The following is a 23665-nucleotide window of genomic DNA, read 5'->3' as shown; positions in this document are numbered from 1 at the left end:
TTGAATAAAGTAACTTCTGTTTACACCACCTAGTGAATGACAGTATATTTTTCTGGAATAATTTGTTTTCACGAGAGATTGAAATTGTTTTGCTTTTTCTTTCAAATGCACTTTAAATTTTGATATAGATTGTAACAAAATCAGTGAGCAAATAGTATCTGTTGAGCAGAATGATAGTTTCTTAAAGCTGTCATTTTAACAGAAGTATCTGATATTATATCATAAAGCTCTAGTTTATTCTGTTTTGAATATCTTAAGGATTTGAGTTTTTCTTCAAATGAAAGTGAATATCAGAATTTAATGATATAAATGCAATTTAAGACACTTGGTGTCTATTCATTTAATAAAACATGTACTCTTGTTTTTTAAAGAGAAAAGTAGTCAGTAAATAATTTTAATTTTTCAAAATTCTGAGGGTGAGTAGATATTTATTTATTCTCTCCCTAGCCTAGTTTTTTTTTTTTTATTTTCTGTTCCAAATTGATACTTTTTTCCTAATGTTTGTAGTAGGGATGTATATGTGTGGTGGTGGTGGTAATGGTGGTGTTTTTAAATTATTTTAGACTTTTAGAAAAGTTGCAAGAATAATAAAAACACTTTCTGGATATCCTTCACCCAGATTCCCCACATGTTAACTTCATTATTAAATATGGTTTATTCTCTCCCTTGCCCCCACATTATATTTTTTGACCTCTTTACAAATAAATTACAGAAATGATCTCTTTTTGTGCCTAAATACATCAGTGTGTGTGTTTTCTAAAAACAAGAAATTCTTTTACATGGCCACAGTATAATTATCAAAATCAGAAAATATTAATCGACACAACACTGTTATCTACCAAAGTTCTATTGTTTTTATTGTGTAATAGCAATCTGTTAAATCCTCTAGACATAATGCTAGAAATATTTAAAATGAAGTTTTGCTTTACCATTTGAGAACATATAAACTAAATTTGATAGTAACTTCCATGTTTTCATTTAGATTTTTTTTTTTTAATTCTCTGTTAAGGAATTGAACCAAAGCTCAACATCCTTGAAATTGTTAAACCTGCGGAAACAGTTGAAGTCGTTATTGATCCCGATGCCCACCATGCTGAAGCAGAAGCACATCTCGTTGAGGAAGCTCAAGTGATTACCCTTGATGGCACAAAACACATTACAACCATTTCCGATGAAACCTCAGAACAAGTGACAAGGTGGGCCGCTGCACTGGAAGGTTATAGGAAAGAGCAAGAACGCCTTGGGATACCCTATGGTAAGAAAATACATAATTACGTGTTAGATAGGATAAGAAGAATTAGGCCTGACATAGAAATTGCTAGGGTGAGTGAGTTATAATCTGTTTCAAATGTAGAATTTTTAGGAAGAATATTGATTTTCTGTTCTTGTTTGTTTGTTTGTTTGTTTGGATTATTAACACATGATGGACAAAAACTGTCCTGGGTGCTAGGAATAAAAAGAAGTATAGTCATGCAGTGCTTAACGATGGGAATACGTTCTGAGAAATGCATTGTTTGGCAATGTTGTCATTGTGCAAGCATCATAGAGTATACTTACATAGACCTAAATGATATAGCCTACTATGCATCTAGGCTGTATGGTATTGCCTATTGCTCTTAGGCTATAAATCTGTATAGCATGTTATTCTGCTGAATACTGTAGGGAGTTGTAACAGTGGTATTTGTGTACCTAAACACATCTAACTGTGAAAAAGGTACAGTAAAAATATGGTGTATAAGATAAAACATGGTTCACTTGTATGGGGTATTTACCGTGAATAGAGCTTACAGGACTGGAAGTTGCTCTGGGTGAATTGGTGAGTGAGTGTGAGTGAATGTGCAGGGCCAGGACACTACACTTCTATAGACTACACACATTGTACTCTGAGGCTGCACTATATTTACATAAAAATATTTTTATTCACTAATAAATTAACTTTCGCTTACTATAACATTTTTACTTTATAAACATTTAATTTTTTTAACTTTTCAGCTCTTTTGTAATAACATTTATCTTAAAACACAGACACATTATACAGCTGTACAGAATTATTTTCTTTAGATCTTTGTAAGTTTCTAAAAAAATTAAATTTTTTCTTTTTACTGTTTAAACTTTTCCTTGTTAAAAAGGAAAGACAAACACTAAGACAAACACACTCATTAGCCTAGGCCTACCTAGGGTCAGGATCATCAGTATCACTATCTTCAGCTCCACATCTTGTCCCACTGAAAGGTCTTCAGGGGCAGTGACATGCATGGAGCTGTCACCTCTTATGATAACAATGCTTTCTCCTGGAATACCTCCTAAAAGGCCCCCTATCTGAGGCCCCTCTTGAGAGATGGTGTCACTCTTTTTTAGAAATATGTCCATGATGGTTTGCTTTGTTTCTTTTTTTAATCGAAGATTTGCTCGTAAGCAGATAACGTGCAATGAATATTCCTCTCCACTAATAAAAAGCTTTCTGTGTTGGGGTCTGTGTTTTCAAACTTTTGAAGGAGCTTACTGAGGTCTGCAAAAGCTCCTGCTAAACCCTTCGCTGTGAATTTTCCTGGGGGTTCTTTTTCTTCCCTTGCAGTTTTCTCTCGCCTCTCCTTCAGCTTTCTGTTCCTATTCCAACACCTCCTCGTTAGTCGGTTTCTCAGGAACCACCCCTAAGAGCTCTTCAGTGTCATCCTCATCCACACCCAAGTTAAATAGCTTCCGATCTCAACCACAGCCTCATTGATTTTTGCAACCTTTGCACTATGATGTTCTGATGGCTACATCACTAGGCAATAGGAATTTATCAGCTCTGTTATAACTATGAGAATGCTGTCATAAATGTGGTCCATTGTTGTCCGAAACATTGTTATGCAGCACGTAACTGTATAAAAAAAAATATTCTGCCCTTAGGGTGTTCACACTGTAGTTGAAGATAGAGAAAATAGGTGAAAAGAGATAATAGCCATAAAGGTAACATGTTTTCTAAGTTGCCAGTATGAAACATGCTTTTAGAATCTCAAAGGGCTCCTACTGGCCTGGAGGAACATTGGGAAAGAGTTTATCATAGACAAAGAAATTGTTGGGCAGGGAAGGACACTCCAGACAGGAAATATATGTGCAGAGCTGAGAAGTGAGAGTGGGAATATGCATGAGCAGTGAGAAGATTTAGTGGTTAAGGAGTTATTTTGTAGCATTATGGAATTATTTGTGATCGATGGAAATGATAGTTGAAAATGAATGTGGCAGTGGTATATGGCATAAGTTGGAGCGGGTAGAGACAGTGAAGGGAAAACAGGAGCATATTGTTGTAGTTTAGATGCAACTAGGTGATAATGTCTATGTTAGCCCCGATTAGGAGATTTCTGTAGGAGTAGAAAGGAGGAGATGGATCAAAGTCATGATAGGAGTGAGCAACTGATTGACGGATTGTGTGAAGGTAGAGGGGAGATTCAAGTATTGAGCTAACTTCTCAAGTTGGGGTGACTAGGGCAATAATGATAAAAATTGGTTACATCTTCATTACATATTTCATGAACTATGTCTGCCAGGCACCATGTTAAATGCTAGGCTTTTGATGGTGTACGAGAAAGATAGTCCATGCTCTCCAAAGCTTATGGGAGAGGTAGGGAAGACGGGTATTGGAAAGCATTTTCAAGGGAAAGTATTGATAGTACTTGATTTTGAAGTAACAGTACATACTCAACTGGAGGTAGCCAGATAGTAATTTTAGGTGCATAAGATTTGGACTGGGGATAGAGCTGTTGTCTGGGACTCAGTAACATTGAATTTGTACTGAAGCCAGAAAAGTCGTTGCAGTTTGATGGAGTGAGAGAAAATGGAAAACGCAATGTTAAATACTGGTTCCTGGACCTCGTCAATATTTAGGGTTGAGGAAAAGGGAGAGGCATGGAATAGTTGAAAAAGATAGAAGGAAAATAACAGCTTGTGTATAGTGTCACTGAAATTGAGAGAGTTTTTAGTTGGTCAGTAGTCTTAATGCTTCTAAGAAAGTCAAAGCATGCCAGCTGTGCAATAGCTCTTGAGTTTGGTAATCAGAGGCTCATTGGTAGATATAGGTAAAAGTAACTATATAAGTAGAGAGACAAAGCTGAATTATAAGAAATAAATAGACATAGAAATGGAGGAAATTGGTGTTAACTTTTTGGGGGGGCGGGGATAAGTGGGAAGAGCACTGGGGGAATAGATGCATAATACTGAAGGTCGAAAAGTTGGTGCTGACCCGAGTGTATTTGTAGGTAGATGGTATGGAACTCATGACTGGAGAGATTAAAGAAGCGAAGTGAGGGGTTGTTAACTGGAGCACAATAACGTGAAAAAGAGCCAAGTTTGAAGGATGAGATCTAGCCATTCCTCAGAGATAGGATGGTGAAAATATTAAGTTATTTTTGACATATGGAAGCCAGTGTGGATGGTGTACTTGACCTCAGCGTTAGTAAGTGGGGAGTCATCTCCTAAGAATGCTGAGAAGGAAAGAAAGTATCATTAAAACTTTTGAAATAATGTTTTATGGAGTTTGCTAGACCTTCAACAAGAAGTCTTCAATGGTAGAATTTTTTATGGGAAGTAATGTATAAAAATTAATCATAGATAGCCAGATTATAAACTCTGACTCTGAATTTCTACCAAGAATGTTATTTACTTAGAATGAAAGCTCATTTAAGATATTTGAGATTTATTTAGTTATAAAAAAGGCTTTAAAATATCACTGATGATTTTTCTCATAAAATCGTTATCTACTAGAAAGTTTTAGAAATGATTAATATTTTCTTAGGCAGCTCTCATTTCAGATTTCTGTTTCTGCACCTAAGGGTATTTCTTTTTTTTTCTTTCTTTTTTGTTACTTGCTTAATTCTGTGCAAAATCGAAATATAGTTAATTGGTCATAGCTATTTTATATCTCTTTGAAATATTGATCCACATTGGAAAGTTCCCTAAAGTTTACACACATCAATTTTATATCTTGACAGGAGCTTAGAGCCTCTTTAGATTTTCAGATGTTTATATAAACATGGCTTTCCTTTCTTCAGTCTTGTTCCCCATTCACAACCACTTTTTGCTTTACTACTTTTGATCATTATTAACTTCCTGTTATAATACACGAAGGTTAGTTCTTTTATACTTCTCTCCCCTGCAAAACAAAATAAAACTTTATTTTTTCTCCATTTTGTTAATGTTGTTATATAACTTATTTGTCATTGTGTGCTTTGGGAGAATTTGTTTCTTATATGACAATGATTACATTTATACAGCTTAGTTTAAGTTCAAAGATGACTTGCTTTTTAGCTGTGTATATTTCTATATATACCTAGACTTCTCCCATTTCTATTTTTTTAAGTCTCCGTAGAGCTGTCGTCCTATGACATTCTTGACTTCCCTGCAGTCCAGTACCCCAATTTCCACCTGATTTTCATATTTTTCTTTTCTTAGTCTTATTCTTTCATTCATTATTCTCAGTCTCTTCTTACAGGTTTCTTAAGAAAGGGCACCTAGGAAATATATATATATGTGTGTGTATATATATGTATATATGTATGTATGTATACATATGTATACTCTTCCTTTTCTTTGTGGAGGGAGACTACATATTTGAAAAGTATTCTGCTCTGATCAATAATTGGGGTATAGACATTAAGTTAAAAAGTCTATTTTGATGACGCTGTTCCATTGTGTTATTGTGTGAGCTGTTCAGCGGCCATTCTGATTCTAGTTCCTTTGCATACCCTATTTTTTTATTTTCGGAAGCTGTTAGGATCTTCTTTTTCTCTCTCTGGTCTTTACCTTGGTTTAGTGGCAGCGTGTAATTTTTTTTATTTACTGTAGATTTATAGTTGATAGTGCAGCGTTTCAGTCTGGCCCGGCACTGCCCAGTGCAGTAGCCACTAGTCTCATGTGAGCACTTGAAATGTGCCTCTTCTGAATCGAGATGTGCTGTAAGTATAAAATTCCCAGTACCAAAAGAATGTAAAATCTCTAATTTTTATTTTAAAATTGATTACATGTTGAAATAACATTTGGATGTATTAAGATAAATGAAATTATTATTAAAATGAATTTCATGTTTCTTTTTTAATGTAGCTATTAGAAAATTTAAAAATTATATAATGGCCTTCATCATATTTCTATTGGACAATGCTGATCTAGACAATTGTAGCCGTCAGTTCTGGGAAATTTTTCTGCATTATGCATTATTATTTTGATACTTATATTTTCTCTGTTCTTTTTCTAGAACTCCTGTTGAATCTCCAGGTTGATCATCTGTATCTATTTTCTCCTTGTTTTTCATCTCCATATCTATTTGTACTGCCCTCTGCCTTTTTTTTTTTTTTGTCCTTATATTACTTTCAATTTATAAGGGGCTCTTTGTACTTGGTTGTTGCTTTTCCATGGCATTCTGATCTTATAGATGTATTTTCTCTTCTCTGAATGTATCGATTATAGTGGGGGCGAGGAGGCTTCAGTTTTTGTTTTTCTTTTTTCGGTTCATTATTGCAGTATTTCTTTTTCTTCCTGGTTCTGTTTTTCTGTTTATTTTTGTTTGTGTAATGGTTTGATTTTAGTCTTTCATATCTGATTATTTTTGACCATCTTTATATTTAAGAGGGAATAACTTTAAAGCTAATTAGTTTGAAGTTCTAGAAGGGATTTGCCGACTGTAGGCTGGTAAAGGTAGGGTGTTGCTTCTCTCATTAAGATGTTCAAGTGTCATTATGTGTAGATCTGTTTCCTGGGTTTCTTCAACTTCTCTGGAAAATTGGCCAAACACCTGTCAGGAGTAGAAGGTTGAGGTGAGGATTTAGGGTTGATGTGTATGTGAATGCTACATTTTGGAAGTGGAAAGAAATGTGGAAGGGGAGAAGGTGGAGAGCATCTCACGCTTCAGTTCGTAGACTTTTCTTACTGAGATCGGTTCTCTCAGTATCTGTTTCACGTGTCTCTGATCTAAAGTGTTCCCGGTGTCCACATGTATGGGGATGCTTTCATTCGGTTGGCTCCTGAAAGAGAAGCCCTGGAGGTTCTAACTACACTTTAAATCAGTGTCCCCATTTTTCACTTAAACCTCCGTGATCTGAGCCAGTTAGAGGGGTTCTGTAGGCAGGAGCACTGCCACTTATTGGTGTCCTCCTTGATGAATAGTTTGCTACAGCTTTGCTTACCCTGGTGGAATTTCACTCTGCTTATTTTCTTCAAAAATTTTGTGGCAATCTCCCTTTTCTGTCATTTTTCACTCATGTTCTGATGAGTTTATATATTTTATATATTTAAATTTTTTTTTTAATTTCCTTTATGGTCATTTTCCTAGAGTCTTAGAGAAGAGGCAAGGAGAACATGCATGGCCAGTTAGTAATGGTAAAACAGAAAGTCCTGATATTGTTTAAGAAAAGAAATCAGACTAATTCTATTTTCCCCATTTTTGATCTTGCCACTTTTTTTTATGTTCATGTAAAATGAGCTTTCTCGAACTTTTAAAGGGAAATGTGGTTCAGGATAGCTTTTCTAGCTTTCCATGGCCCCCTTTTCTGTTACGCTGCTGTTTTTAAGTAGCATTAAAAAATAGAGCCACTTGCTTTCTTAGTTCCTGTCTCTTACTCCACACTTTTATCTGGACCTTCTCTTTCCTTTTCCTTGGTGTTCTAGTGCTACTTGATTTCTGTTCCACTCCCACCAGTTTCTCCTTAATGTGGTCCAATCTCCTGGAAGTGATCTTGGCTCAGTTTGAAAACTCACAGGTGCCACACTGCTGCAACCTCTTAAACCTTACTGCAGACCCTTGTACTCAGCTGCTACTGGATTGGGCAGAAATGCTGTGAGCTGCCCTTTTCACCTTGGCCCGTTGTGCTTTTAATGAAGACATCCCCTTTATGTTCAGGTTTTCCCATGCTTGCAATGGAGAGTGGGTCTGATGTTCATTTGCTTTTCCCTTTGCTTTCTCCTGCACAGACACTGATACCCTGGAGGTCTTGAGGCTGTCACTGCTTTGTGTTCACCTGCATGTATTTTGGGGTTCGTGGGGATATCTTGTCACCTGGTTTTATTATAAATGTTCATAAATTTTTGGTTTTGCTCTCTGGTTGTTTTTTAATTTAGAGAAATTTTAAAACTTTGCTGCCATCTTCTCAGAATCCTCCTCCTTAAACTTCTTTGTGAAAAAATCAAATTAAAAAATCAGTTCTGTGGCTATCAATCCTGTATTGATATGTTGATTCATTTTTACTATAAATTGGTTTTTAATAAATACCTAAATGTTATTTTTCCCACTTGTTATTGAATTGCATGCATTTTGGGGCATATAAGCAATACTGCTGGGAAAGACCATCTTCTCCATGCATCAATACCTTCACTAACATTAATTCAGCTAGTATTTATTAAGCTTTTTATGGGATTAGAATGCTCTTTTAGGTTCCAAGGATACAACAATGAAATATTTATATATATATTGGCCATCTTTTTCTTTTGTGAATTTAATTAGGTAATAAAAAATGATGAGGAAATGAAATTATTTGGATTCACCTTTTATAGATTCAGCAAATGTGTGCACAAAGCACTGGTGGTAAGTTTAGAAGATAGAATGGTTAATGGGACATAGTCCTATTTAAGACCTTAATATTTTAGAAGATAGCTGAGTACACAGGCAATTAGCGTGTTGTAAGTGCCTGTGCAACATGTAAATGCAGGAGCGACCAGCTTTCTAAAGAAGCAAAAGGGAAGAAAGAGTACATTGTTTACTTTTTGGAGAATAAGACTAGCTCTCTAAAACCCCCCTTTTTTCTCACTACACCAAATCACACACTGCTATGAAACAATTTTTTTTTAACTTGGATAACTTACTCCATTTTCTCCAGAGTAATCATATTTTTTATTCCATTTGGCACACTGGAGAGCACTTTCATATTTTGTTTTTCTTGATAAAATTCCAGACTAACTGATGTAGAACCAAGTGAATCCATTAGAAATTTAGATTAAGAAATTAAAAGGGAACTCATGAGAAAACGTGACTTAACAATCTTTTAACTTGATATACTAAGTTTATTTACTTTAGGAAAACAAGCTATCTGGATTATATGTGTTTCTGCATACTGATAAGTTAACTGTAAATTTATATAATGTCTAAGATGGAACTAGGCTAATGGTAATGTTTTTCTTTTTTTAGATCCTATTCAGTGGTCTACAGACCAAGTGTTGCACTGGGTAGTTTGGGTAATGAAGGAATTCAGCATGACTGATATAGAGCTCAACACACTCAACATTTCAGGACGAGAATTATGTAGTCTCAACCAAGAAGATTTTTTTCAGCGAGTCCCTCGGGGAGAAATTCTTTGGAGTCATCTGGAGCTTCTTCGAAAATGTATAAAATTTGAATTATTATCTGTTAACATTGTAACTTAAGTTCAGTTTTATTTTTTTATAACTGTTATCATTTTCATTGTTTATTGATAATAGCAATAATACTTAACATTTATTAACTGTATAAGGCTGTGCTAAGTGCTTTATATGTATTAACTTATTTAGTCTCTGTATAAAAGCTGCAAATCATTACTTTTCTTATTTTTTACATAGGAAACTGAGGCTTAGAGAGCCCCTCAAGGTCACAGAGCTAGAGAATGGTAGTGCCAGGATCCAGACTTGGGCTAACACTAAATCTACATCCTTAAATAAGATGCTATGCTTTATGCTTAGCTCTTTTCACATATTCTAGTTGTTGACTTGTTTCATCAGTCAGTTCTTCCATTTACTGCTCATCTTATAGAAATTTAAGACTGTTTGTTCACAAATGGCTTCCCTCTTGTTCTATTTATTGTTAGTAGGATTATATCTTTTAAAATTTAATTAAATAGGGTCTCAAGAAAGAAGTGATATAAGTATGTAACTCACTATCTTGATATGGAAGCCACTGGGTATGTTTCCCTTTGCTCCACTTGTTTAAGTAACTGTATACAGAAATTAGAAACTACTCGGCTGTCCAATAAAAAGACCTCAAATAAATGTAAATCATTTTGTTGGAATTGTAATCCATTTTATATTTCAGTGGCTATCTGTTAAAATGTCTCAGCAGTAACCCATTGCCCAGTGCAGTTTCATAGATCAGAAATGCTAGCCAGACCCACATATATTTCTGGATGTGTAAATAGGACAGACTGACTTAGTTTTTGTAATAGTAATAGGTAAAAATGTAACTGACGTATTTCGTTCTACTATTTGTCCAATAAGGGGACAGCTTTAGTGGAGGGATTTTTCCGTACTATCTAATGCTTAGGGTTTTCATTCCGGGTGCATTATCTGCTGTTGAATAAGAAATGAGCTTTGGAGAGAAGCGTTCCTTCATTGTTTATATCTATAGTTTCTCTCTTATACTAATACTTGTAAATTTTAGGTGGGGAGGAAGAAGAAGTATGACATTAAAAGACAACTATATTCATTACATTTACTGGTTTTATTGCCAGTTTCAGGTCTTATTACAAATAAGTTGAATGTTCTGGTTGAAGGTTTTTCCTTGGTTTCACAAATTTTCTTCACAGATGAATAAGGTGATTTCTGAATTGTTTCAGGATCTTTACACGTGAGCCATGTTTACTTAAACATTTTCTTGGAGGAACTCTCAAGAGTAGAGCAAGGACGGTGCTTAGACTGCGGTTTAGTTCTCAAATTCACAGTTTTCACTGTCACTTTCAGATCAGCACTTTGTTGTGGTTGTCTCTCCTAGTTCTCCTATTGCTTCTCGAACTTTAAAGCTCATTCAGAGACTTTCCATAGTATAGGCAACAGAGCAATCTTTCGTATCTTTTCTCTTTTTTCTTTTTCCTTTTTTTTTTTTTTGACAGTAGAATGGGTCTTCTTCAGAAAAGCTCTGCTCTGGATTGTTTTATTTTTTTCGAAAGTAACAAAACCCACAGCCTAGGTAAATGTTTCAGAGAATTCTTTGCTTGGTTAGCCATGGTTCTCTGCTATGCCCTGGCAAGGGAATCCCTTCTGGTTTGGAAATCTAATGCTCAGTTCAGAATTTGTTAATGGGCAGAACGATGTGTAAGGCTGTGCCAGACAGACTTTCCATAATGCACAATCCTGACTTCTCAGAACAGGCTCCTTTGAGCACCATCTAGTACTCTTGCCTCTCTCGTAGAATGAAGTCTGCAGCATATCTCTGAAAGGTAGTTATTAGTCCTACATGTCTTATCTCTTCCTCCTTAATGACCTATCAAGGAGAAGTTAGATATTTGTGTTAGATTATCTACCGAGCCACCACTTTCCCTTGTGTTGAAACTTCATCCACGTCCTTGTCTACACAGGGAGATAATTAGGAAATGTTCCAGTATTACCAGCTTTATAATGTGCTGCTTGGTGTAAACATCTGTCTTCTGTCACCAAAGGCATAGCTCTCAGTTTGCTAAGGGTTTGCTTTAGGAAAAGAATTGCCTTCAGATACCTTTAGTATCTGAAATTTCTTCATAAAATGGCTCCACATTTCCCAGAGTTTTGCCTCTTAGGACTCTGCTTCCTCCATGCATGGCCAGGATTTAAGGGCTACAGAAGAATGTGATCATTTATAGTGCCTGTACGGTCTTAGACCAAGCTTTCAAAAACCCCTCTCTTTCTGTGTCTTGAGAGTTTCTAGGAAACAGACCAACCCTTTCTGAGAGTCTGGGCTTAAAAGCTGATCTTGCAGGTTGGTCACACCTGTGTGACCAACTCTCTTTTGCCTCTTTTTAGAGTATAGCACCTTTGTTCATTTATAGTCACAAATGGAACAATTTCAGTAGCACTTTGCCTCCTCAAGGTACTTTTATAAAATTTTAAGGAGAAATCTACAACAAACATAAGGCATGAATTTTTCTTCAAGAGAAACAACGGTTCTTGGGGAGAATGCTCAGAACTCGGAATCTGAATGAAACAGTAGCATCTTCAGTTTACTGAAAAGTTAACTGTGTCTCAGGCACTGTGCTTCCTAAAAACATTTTCCTTTAGTCCCCTCAACAACCTCATGAGGCAATAGGTAGAGGATATCTGATTTTCAACATGAGGAAGCTAATGTTCAGGTTGGTTGAATAATTTACCAAAGCCACACAACCAGTAAGTGAGTACTCAGATCAGAATTCAGATTTTTCTGAGTCTAGTCCCATATAATCGTTTAAACCTCCATGCTCAGAAACCCCAAAGAAAGCTCTCATCTGACAAGTAGGAGTCAGACCTCTTTTTAGTTACCCAGCCCTGTGTGTCAAGGACTGGATCCCAGTGTGGTACCCTAAGTAGAACTGTTTTGGAAGTGCTGGTGCCAGGACTTACTCGGTACACAGATGATTGCTGATAGGTATCATTTCAGTTTCAAAAAAAAAAAAACCATCCACACAACGATGGCAGTAAGTAGCCTAGAATAATGGAAAATGGGAAATATACTCTGTTTTGAGAAGTGAAAAGTAGCATTTGAATAGGGAATAGTAATAGAGGAGTAATGAATGGTTTTCTAAAGGATTATATTAGGGACTTTGACAATGTAACTCTTATATCGAGAGCTATATTTGTACACATGTAAGACAGCTAGTTTTATTGAAAATGTAGCTGTCTTTAAGGGACATTATAAAGTTAAAGCAGTTTTTTTTCAAAAAGAACAGATTTGTAAATTATGAAGATTACTCAGATTATCATGAGGGAGCCTTTTTGGTGAAGGATATCTAAATGATTGCCATGTGGTTTATATTCACATATCTGATCTGGAAGATTTCCATGTTTTACATGGTTTTATGTAGATAAATTTAGATCTAGGTATTTACATTTAGAAAACCATGATTCTCTGAATAATGAACTCTAAAAGAAATTAGAGTTTTCCACTCTGTTATTTCTCTTGAAAAGATCTGTTTCTTGTAAAGTGACTATAGAAATTTTTTTAGGTTATCATGCCAATAAATTTCAGTTGTTTTATGTTTTGCTTTTTTGTTTGGTTTTGGTTTTTATTGTGGAGTTTCTTTTAAAAGGATCATGTTTTTTAAGTTCAATTTTACTGGACTGGGGTTTGCATTTCTGGTTTTAAATGAAAACAGAAATTTTTATGTGTTCTTCAGATGTATTGGCAAGCCAAGAACAACAGATGAATGAGATAGTTACAATTGATCAACGTGAGTATTCATGCTCGTAATATGGCATATTCATATGCCCATAAATGGCCTGTTTATCAATAAGAAATGTTTCCTTTATTCAGTGCTGCAAGGTAGCAAAAAGGAAAACTAATTTTAAAATTTTTTATGAAGTATTTTAGCTGTATAAAGAAATAATAAAGTATAACCAACACCTGTGTACACTGTAACACTGTGCAGTATTAAGAAATAAAACTTTATAAAATTTACCTGTTGTAGATTTTGAATTTGATATTTTTCATTTTATGCATATTTTATTTTTTTACCAACTATAGAGAACCATAAGCACCATAGCATTGTTTTACTTGTTTAAACCTTTTGAATAAAATGATATTATGCTATGCATATCCTTTTATAACTTTTTGTTGTTGTTTAAAATTTATGAAACTTACCCACATTGATACTTAAGTGCAATTTCATTCATTTTCAGTATTGTATATTATTTTTAAAACTTTGAAAACATCATCGAATTAGTATGTGTCAAAATGTGTATGAGATTCTCTGGAAGTAGTATTATAGGGTTTCTACCTTTTTAATTTTACTAGGTAGTACCAATGTCTTTTTCTCATAGGCATTGTATGAGTTTGTACTCTCAGTAGTGGAATATGAATTCTCATTTGTCCACATTTTCTCCAACCCTTAATAAATAATTTTTAATGAGCAAGTATTCTATAACTGTCTAATGTATATACACCACTAAGTTATTTCAAAAATTAGAAGACCAACTCTTATTCACTATTCACAGATCGTAATGCAAACATCAGACCTTATCCTCTGAACTTTTTTTGTAGTTTTGTTCAAAACTGTTGTGGATTAAGGCTTTTTGAAATGAGGTCTTTTGTTGGGCATTAGTTAAACTAATTGCATTTTGCCTTTTAGTAGTTTTTTCACTGCTTGTATTAAAGGGAAACAAATTTTTCCCCTTGTCTGTCTTTGCAGCTGTGCAAATTATTCCAGCATCAGTGCAGTCTGCTACACCAACTACTATTAAAGCTATAAACAGTAGTGCAAAGGCAGCTAAAGTACAGAGAGCTCCAAGGATTTCGGGAGAAGATAGAAGTTCACCTGGGAACAGAACAGGTATTTTTGCATTATCATCTGGTATTTATAAAATTCGTCAGATTATATATATTTTGTTTTATTTCACTGTGTGAAAATTTGTGGACTATTTCTCTGGCAGTGCTTAGACAGCATTTGAAAAAACATTTGTGATTTTAGCATGACCGAGATACGAACCAAAGAACCTATTTGTCACCTTTTGCTTTCTGTTAATTCATAACACTGCGGTCAATGTTTGTCCTTGTCAATTTAGGAAACAATGGCCAAATCCAGCTGTGGCAGTTTTTGCTAGAACTTCTTACGGACAAGGATGCTCGAGACTGCATTTCTTGGGTTGGTGATGAAGGCGAGTTTAAGCTAAATCAGCCTGAACTGGTTGCACAAAAATGGGGACAACGTAAAAATAAACCTACAATGAACTATGAAAAACTCAGTCGTGCATTAAGGTAATCATTTTTTTTTTTTTTAATATCAGGCCTTTCTTAAAAAATGGCTTCTTCTAGGTATAAACGTTGTTAATGTAATGATGTTTAAATATTTGACTTGTTCATAAGATATTTTTTTCTTATAAAAATAAATTTTCACACTTATGTTAAAAACATCTTTTTAAAAAGGTCTTTAATAATTTTGAGGTACATAGAGGTATTTTTAATATTCTGATTATTCATTTTTGTTTTTCAGGGAAAGACTTTATTTTTGCATCATATCTGAAAGTTGACTTTGCTAGATAGGTTATTCTTGATTGGCAGTGCTTATCTTCTCAGTATTTTGAATATATCATTCCACTCTTTCTTGGCCTGTCAGATTACTATGAGAAATTTGTTAATAGCTTAATGGGGAAAACTTGTTTTTATCTGATTTAAAATCATGTACTGCTCTGTTTAAAACCAACATGTTTAATATTTGAAGTTTCTATCATTTATGTAATAGGTAAAGATACTGTCATTTGTTTAGGTGAATTGAGTATAAACTTTATTAAATATGTAAATAGCATCTTTATGTTGTCTTTATAATTGGATGCAAAATGTTGATCTATTTTTTTTATTTTTTCTTCTTCTACAGTCTCCCTAAATCTGAATATCCAACCTTTATACTGATAGAATTGGAATGGAATAAAATTATTTATAATTTCCCCTAAGTAGTATGAAATTTTTTGATATAATTACTATCAGAAATTATGTTTACTACAGTGATGGAAATTCAGTATGTGTTTTTAAGTATCTGGGAAGTAGGACATAATAGGAAAATCATGGAATTATGTCTGTTTTTTTTCTTGAGTGAATATAGTAATGTAGTTCTACAATTTCGGTATTTCTAACATTTATTGCTACTTTATGTTTCACTTGAACATTGTGAATTTCATACTGAGAGATTATGATTTACCTTTCATCACTACACACACACACACACACTTTCTGTCTCCTCATCCCAATACAATTATATGGAAATTTTAGTTAGATAAGTAGTCATTGCTATAGGATCATGGCCACGTAAGTACTATTAAATAGTTTATCATGGTTATTTTGCTTTTGTAAAATGAACTTTGGTTTTCCTTTGCATTCGCATAACTAAAGCACTTTATTTTCAATGTGCTTATCACTTATCAGTCTCAAACACTTTGCCAACTATCTAAAGATCCTTTTGTCATTTTTAACAGTTGATATGATTGCATACATACAAATCCCCTCAAAATTACCAATGAGTTACCAGAATTAAAAATTAAGATGTCATTTCTTCCTGTGTTGACCTAAGTTTCACTGCAATGAGCATCTGAATAAGATTTTTCATAATACTTGACAAGATAATTTTAAAATGTATATGGGAATATAAAGTACCATGGTAACCTGAAGAAGATTAAAGTGGAAAAGAAAGACTTAGTATACAGGATATTGAGACTTACTATAACGCTACTACAGTAAGACTATGCTATTTGCTTAGGATAGACAAATAGTCCATAGGTTAGAGTAGATAGCCCAAATAGACCAAGATACAGGAGCATTTGATTTAAAGATGGTGGTGGAGAGAGAATGATAATGAGGAAAAGACCAATTTTTCTGTCAGTGGTGCTGGGACAATTCACTGTTCATTTGAGAAAACAAAACTTCCTCATATCATACTAAAAATCAGTTCCATGTAAATTATAGCTCTACATGTCAAAAGTAAAAACAAGAAATCATCTAGAAATACCTCTATAACTTTGGTAAGTGAGGAAAGATGTTAAACAAAACTAAAAGCACTGACCCTAAGAGAAAAGATAAGAAATTGGACCACATTTCAGTTAAGAACTTCTGGTCATCAGAAGCCATCATCAAGAGAGTGAAAGGCATGCCCATGTACCTGACTTCTAACTTGACTATCTAGAGAATTCTTACAAATTAATAGGAAAAAGAAAAAAATGGGCAACAGACTTAAATAGACACTTTAGACCAGAGATTTTCCAAATGGCTGATGTATGTATGCAGAGGTGTACAGCTTTGTTAATAATTAAGGAAATGCGATTTAAAACCACAATTAAGTGCTACAGCACACACCAGAATGGCTAAAATTAAAATGATTTCTAGGAGCGTTGGTGAGGAATGCTTCTCCACTTATGGTAGGAATGTAAATTGTAACCTGTAACCCAGCAGTTTCTCCCCTAAATATTTAATAAATAAATATGTACTCATATGTTCCCACATGCTCATAACAGCATTATTTATAACATCCTCAAATGAGAAACTACAAAAATACAGGTTTCCCTCGCTATCCAGAAGTAGAGCATTCCTTATAAAACTCTTTTGTAAGCCGAAATGGCTTAAAGTGAAGAAGCAATTACCATTAATCTATATGGGAAAATTTCTGAGCAGTCTCGCACCCAAAAAATGAGCCAGCAAATCAGATCAAATGACACATAAAATCTAAAATAACACATATAGCAAAAGCAGGAATGCACAAAATAAATTAAGATGAAGCTCAAATGCTCACAGACACAGTTCAAAGTTAGGGCGGCGTGATGCTGAGATGCCGAGAGGCCCAGTGTAGTCCGGGGTGGGGACGGGTAGGCGGTACTGCCACTCGGAGTGCATAGATACTGCCTCTGTAATGGCTCGCTGCCAAACAGACGCCGGACGTTATTTTTCCTTCTTGCCTTTTTTTGTAAAAGTGAAAATACTCTTCAGATGTTTTTTGGTTAGCGAAAGCAGGTACTAACATAGGTCTTTTGCGAAGGTGAAGTGGCATAATGTGAACTTTTGGAATGCACAAAATACCTGTATCTATCAACAGTAGACTGATTAATAAATCATAGTATACCAGAGAATATACCCCGTATCCATGAAAATGAGCTAGTGCTTGGTGAAAGAATCCAGACCCAAAGAGTAGTGTATAGTATATGAATGCATTTATATAGTAAAGTTCAAAAAACAGAAAAACTAAATTACAGCATTCAGGATGCATGTTTGGGTAATAATATAAAAAGGAGCAATGAAATTACTATCATGAAACAGATTTGTGTTTACCTTTTAGGACATTGGGGATGATGATTGGGAGGAGCCGTGGAGAGGGTCCTGGGGTCCTGTCAGGGTTTCGTTTCCTGACCTGAGCCATAATTGACAGGTCATTGTTCACTTTGTAAAAAGCAGAGCTGTTCACTTTTGTGTCTTTTGTTTTTGTAATATATTTCACAATTTAAAAAGTTAAAAAATATAGAAGTTTCAAAAAAAAGGGAAGAGGTCATATCCATGAAAATACAGCTATCGTGTTCCTTTCTACATCCTTCATTTTGCAGTGAATGCTTTTACATGTGGTTGTATGATTTAAGATTAAGGCAGTATTAAGTAAATTTAATGTCATATGTACATGTTTTTTATCACATCTTACCAAGAAACATAAGATTGTACCAACTTCATTTTCCTCCTCAAAATATAACCACTTTCCTTTTTCATTCTTTTTTCTCAGTTGTCTGTTTGTTACAGCCTTACACATTATGAAGAAATTTTCTTAAGAAATTGAAATGCCAGTAGCATTTTAAACTGGATGACAAGCAGTTGGTGGTTTGTGGGCTGAGATCTAAATCCTGTATTAATGTAATTGGCATAAAAGGAATAATTTTGGCCAATGCATTGCATCTCTTACTGGAAAAGTGAACATAACTATTATGCTTTTGCTGTTCTGCAGCTAGAGAGAGATGGCATAATTTCCTGCGTACAGGTCACTCATTTCAGTAACAGACTCGATTAAACTGAGTGGCTTTTATAATAAAATTCTGTTAAATGTGGTAGTTTACACCACTGGTGCCTTTACAAATAATTGTCCCTTCTTTTAACAGCTTTTTGTCAGCTAGGTGCAAATGGACACTGTAATTTTAAAATAAAGGCTTCGTATTCTGCCAGCCCAGAAAAGTCTACTTACCTCTTTTCCCCTCTTACTGGAGTTGTCAGTGCATAGTGGTAAATAAAGTGTTTTTCCTGAGTAAATATAAGCCCTGCTCTACTTCCATCTCCATAGAAAGCAGCAGTAAACTAGACTGCTAGAGTGATTTCCCCAGATGGAACCTATGTAGATCGAGGGACACTGTTTCTTTACAATGTCCTCTTTCCTCGTGCTTCTGTATGTCTCTTCTAGCTCTTCTACAAACTTTGAGGCTCCCTGTTGGGTTTGGAGAATTTTTCTGAAAGGAAAGCCTTTCATGTTAACTTATAAAAGTGAAGGCATGGCTACATTATACAGAATTTTGTACAAAACAGAAAAGTGGACATTCTAGCAGTCCATAGAATATGTATATTAAAAATTTGTTCATACTGTAAGAGTTCTTAATTATTAACACAGCTTATATTTTATAGAGGGCTGTGTGCCAGACATTGTGTGCTAAGCACTTTGCAAAGATAATTTTTTAATCCTCAATAGTTCTTTGAGGGTAAGTACTGTTTTTAACCTCATTTTATAGTTGAGGAATGAAAACTTGGAGAAAATGTGGCTTTCTTGTCACAAAAGTAATTAATAAAGGTGCTAGATTTCAAATCTCAGCATTCCGACTCCTAAGCCCTTGTTCTTAGGTTCTGTTACTGCTCCTGAGGTTTTTTGTTTTGCTTTAATAATGTTTACTTTTAAATCAGCGTTTTATCCTAATTGTGGAAATATGCTTAGAAAAATTAGTATATAAAATTTTAAAGTACTGAGCGTTAAAGTTTTAGTAAATAATGTTTTAAAGTTTCCATGGAGAATAACATCAAATATTTCTATATAACTTCATTGTTAATTGCTATTGTGATAGGTACAGTACTCTAGTAGGCTTCTGCTTATGGAAGAGTGTGTGAAATATTATAATATAGTACTCTACAGATTATTCATAGTATCAGGCCAATAATATAGTACTGATGTGTTTTTCTCTTTTTAAAGGTATTATTATGATGGGGACATGATTTGTAAAGTGCAAGGCAAGAGATTTGTGTACAAGTTTGTCTGTGACTTGAAGACTCTTATTGGATACAGTGCAGCAGAGTTGAACCGTTTGGTCACAGAATGTGAACAGAAGAAACTTGCAAAGATGCAGCTCCATGGCATTGCCCAGCCAGTCACAGCAGTAGCTCTGGCTACAGCTTCTCTGCAGACAGAAAAGGATAATTGAGCCCAGGACCCACTGGGAGTTCGAGGTCTTTCTTAAATATTAGAGCAAATATTGCTCTTATCTTTATTACTGAATTTGAATCTCCTTTTATTTCTAGACTGTACAATCTGATGCATGATTTTTTTTATAAATATTTCATACTCTTGTGAATTTGGATCTTTTTACTTTGAGCATATATTTTAGAATATGTGTATGTTAAAGGATCACCACAATGGCTTCAGTGCAAAGGCAGGCTCATTGTGGGATAGTTCGTTAACAGTCAGGAAAGCTAAACTGGTCAGTATTAATGTCTAGCCCTACCAAAAATAGACAGTAGCAACTGAGGATGAAAAGTGAATGAAGTATCTCCAGGGAACAGTCTGGCTTACCTATTTTTGAAAATGTAACTGTTTCCCCTCTCTGCTGCTTTAGATGTTGCTTTACATAGAACCAGAAAATGGAATTTTTACAGCTAAAGCATGTGTGCCTGTTTCATCTAATCAAGCAGAGCTAAAATAGTCATATCAAATAAAATTGTAATATTAATAAATTACTAAACAAGAGTATCAAGTTATTAAAGTAATTTATATATCTGCAAGCAAAGGACATAAGAAGTGGACTGGCAGAAGAGCAGTGCTGAAGAAGGAGATCCAGGTTTAAACCTGGCTTACCTCGAGCCAATTATAAGGATTTTCTGTATAGATTATTCATAGTGTCAGGCCAAGAATTTAAATTATTTTAAGAGAGGCATTTAATTCTAATAAACCAACTATTACAAAAATTCTGAAATGATCTCTGTTTTTCCTGTCAGAGATTTAAAAAACCGAAAAGGTATACCTCAGCCAGAAAATTGGTTTGGTTTGGTTTGGCTTCCCTTTTCCTTTTTTTTTAATTACCCTATAATGCTGGTTTATTATTCAAAGCAGCTTATATAGTCATTGTGTTTCTGATGAAATGAAGACTTTAAATCAGTCAGCAGTACTTTATACCTTTTAAGACATTAATAAATTACTTACCAATAGTTTAAAAAGGAAATTTTGACCTCCAGTACAGGCAGTCTTCTCTAAAAACAAAATTTTCCATCTCTTTGTTTCCTTTTGAATATTTATGTGTATGAATATACAGGTATCTATATACATGTCCATTTGACTGTTTCCTATATATACACATACATATATGAAGACATAATAATATTCAAAAGGAAAGATATTTCAAAAAGTGGTAACTCATTTTAAAAGTTCTGGAAAAATTAATTCTATATATATAAAACTCTTTACTTGCCACAAGCTAACACTAAACAAATGGTTAGAAATGTCTCTTTTCCCTCGCCTGCTCGCTTGCTCTTCTTGCTTTCCCTTTTGTTTTGTTGTTTGTGTACAAATCATGATATGAGATACCAGCAGATAGCTTCCTCTTATAGCAGAAGATTGATTCTCAAATATTACTTGATGCACCTTCTCCTTCATCATTTTCTTTAAATTCATCCCTCTAAACAGCTTTATAAGGGAGTTCATGCTTTTTACCAACTAGGAGGCAAGGGCCATCAGGGTGCAGGCAAGACGGCATTGTTAGCGGTTGCTGCTGTCAGCACTCCTGGTTTGGAATGAACCATGGCAGGCGGGGCTCTTAGCAACGAGGAGGAGAAGAGGGATCTGTGATCTCCTCTTCTGATAACCTCAAATCTTAATTTTAAGTGCTGTGCTCTAGATCTACAAAGTGTAATGTTGGTTCATTTATATCAGTGTATTAAGGCCTTTAAGACCCTGCGGTAGATATATAAAAAAGAATAAAATTCCTAACTTCCATTTTTACCTTTTTATAAACATATACAAAATAGACTGAAAAAATATTAGTATAACCTGGGCACAGTGATTACAAGAATATCTGAGTGGAACAGCAATATGAAATAATACACAGGAGCTCTAGTTTCAGAAAACAGCCAAAAAGAAGGTTTTGCACTATCTGCTTATGGCCTGGGGAATTGACAAGTAACTTACAGTTTTAAGAAATAATAAAGTATACTATTGTGGTATATTATCAAGAGCTTAAAATTCTTGACTTTTACATTTAAAATGCTTTTGGGGAGATATTATGTTAAAGTTTTGGCCAAGGTGGCAGACTGCCTGTATGTCTCAATTATAGGTACATGTTTTTTTAAGGTAAGGAACACCCACATGTCTTATAGATCCCTAAAATCAAACTTTTTTTTTTTCTGTTAAGCATTCCTCAGATGCTTTAAAATAGAACACTCCATTTTCTTCCTTTGGTAGTTTTTATTTCTCATCATAATTTGAACAGAGACAGTTCTCATACATGATTAGACGCTTGTCTTTTTTCTTCTTTGCTTCTCACCATTTTATGCACCACAGCATGTGTAAAGTAATGAGACTAATTTCCCCAATTGATTTCAAAACTTCATTACTTTTCTCAACTTACTTATAAACTGTTCCATTGTCCTTATTGAGGTTACAGTTATCAAAAAGTCAGATAGTCTTCTCTTTTATTAAATAGCAACTTGTGGAAGAAAGTATTCACACTATTCATTCTTTGCTATGTTTTTATGAATGAATTTTCCATAGGAGAATTTACAGTATATTCAGAGGAAGAAAGACAAAATTATTGGTCATTTTTTTTGTACCTTTTAAGTACAAGAATAATGAAATGTTAACTTTTATTTTAAAACTTGTTTTCCGCACAAATATCTCATTGAGCCAACCTTCATGGGTATTTTGCTGTCCTAAAGTTTTGAATTTTGTGTCAGCATCAGAAAATCAATCAAATTAGGCAGGATTGCTGTGGTTGATCTTATGAATTAACTCATCACTTTTATTTTTGAATCAATCTGTTGTCAGTTAATGAGGAAAAATTGTTTACTTGTTTTTTTCCCCTGATTAACGGTAAAACTCAACTATGATATTTCTTTAAAAGATTATACCTCCAAATATTTCTGGTGAGGTCGCTATTTTATTTTATTCTACTGCCTTTTAAAAAGAACTAGTATATCTTTGATATAGCACAAAAATGTTTTTAAAATAATTGCAAAACAACCTGTGACTAACTTAATGTCTTCATATCTTAGAGGGTGTAAAAATATTGATATTTCAGTGATATTTCACTTGCTGCCAGAAAAAAAAATATTCTCAATCTTTTGTAAAAGGGAGGAGGATTTTTGCATACATTTTTACTCTTTAAATACAGACACTTCTACTGTCATAATAACAATTATGTATTTCTTTGTGGTTTTTATTTTTTTGTAATTTTACATAAAACAGTTATTTTCTATTTTTACTCAGATAAAAATATTTGTGCATAAAATGTAAAAATAGTAAAATGAGAAAAATAAAACTATTATACAGTATATTTCTCTGTTGTTAGAAGTTTTATTACTATAAACAGTCTCAAATTCTAGGGATATTCGGTTGGATGAAAATATGACAGGTCACATCTGATGTATATGTCATTCCCATATACTTTAAAACTATCAATTTGTGACAGATTCCATGAACTAAAATTGAGTGGTAGAGTTCAGTCTTTTTTTTTTTAAGAAAATAAATGAAATTCCTTCCATAAAGTTGAACCATTTTAGAATAATAACAAGAAATGCTAAGACTGAGTACTTGTCAATAGGTGAACCTATGATTGTTAAACTAGCAATTCTTAGTAAAGCCTTTTTTTTTAATTAAAAAAGTTACTGTGTCGTAAATCAAAAAATATATTGATTTTTAACAACAGGAAGCTTCAGCCAGGACCAGAGTAGGAATCAAAGGGGACAGGAGAAAATGTGACTTGCGCTTTTGTTTATGGTCAAGTACTAGTACTTAAGGAAGTTATGGTTCAAGTGAAATAAATTTCTTTAAAAAACACACAATCTAATTTTGCCTTGTCTAAAGTGATGAAA

General features: G+C 34.2%; 1 protein-coding gene across 2 annotated transcripts in view; it reads left to right on the top strand.

The window, feature by feature from the left end:
- The window catches only part of GABPA (GA binding protein transcription factor subunit alpha), a 35462-nt gene extending 12372 nt beyond the window's left edge, over positions 1–23090 (top strand). Inside the window, exons 5-10 of one of the 2 annotated variants that reach the window (XM_016140417.2) lie at positions 1010–1255; positions 9152–9346; positions 13053–13106; positions 14064–14204; positions 14437–14629; positions 19560–23090. In XM_016140417.2, the coding sequence (XP_015995903.2) occupies positions 1010–1255; positions 9152–9346; positions 13053–13106; positions 14064–14204; positions 14437–14629; positions 19560–19788 (1058 nt within the window). In that variant the 3' untranslated portion in view covers positions 19789–23090. The remainder of the gene's footprint in view (positions 1–1009; positions 1256–9151; positions 9347–13052; positions 13107–14063; positions 14205–14436; positions 14630–19559) is intronic. The other variant, XM_016140416.2, reaches the window with a different exon arrangement.
- Positions 23091–23665: the final 575 nt, after the last annotated feature.

The sequence above is a fragment of the Rousettus aegyptiacus genome, unplaced genomic scaffold, assembly GCF_014176215.1.
Source record: "Rousettus aegyptiacus isolate mRouAeg1 unplaced genomic scaffold, mRouAeg1.p scaffold_m13_p_4, whole genome shotgun sequence".
NCBI classification, from domain to species: Eukaryota; Metazoa; Chordata; class Mammalia; order Chiroptera; family Pteropodidae; genus Rousettus; species Rousettus aegyptiacus.
Note: the sequence above shows the minus strand (reverse complement) of the source record. Positions and strands in the feature narration are given on the sequence as shown.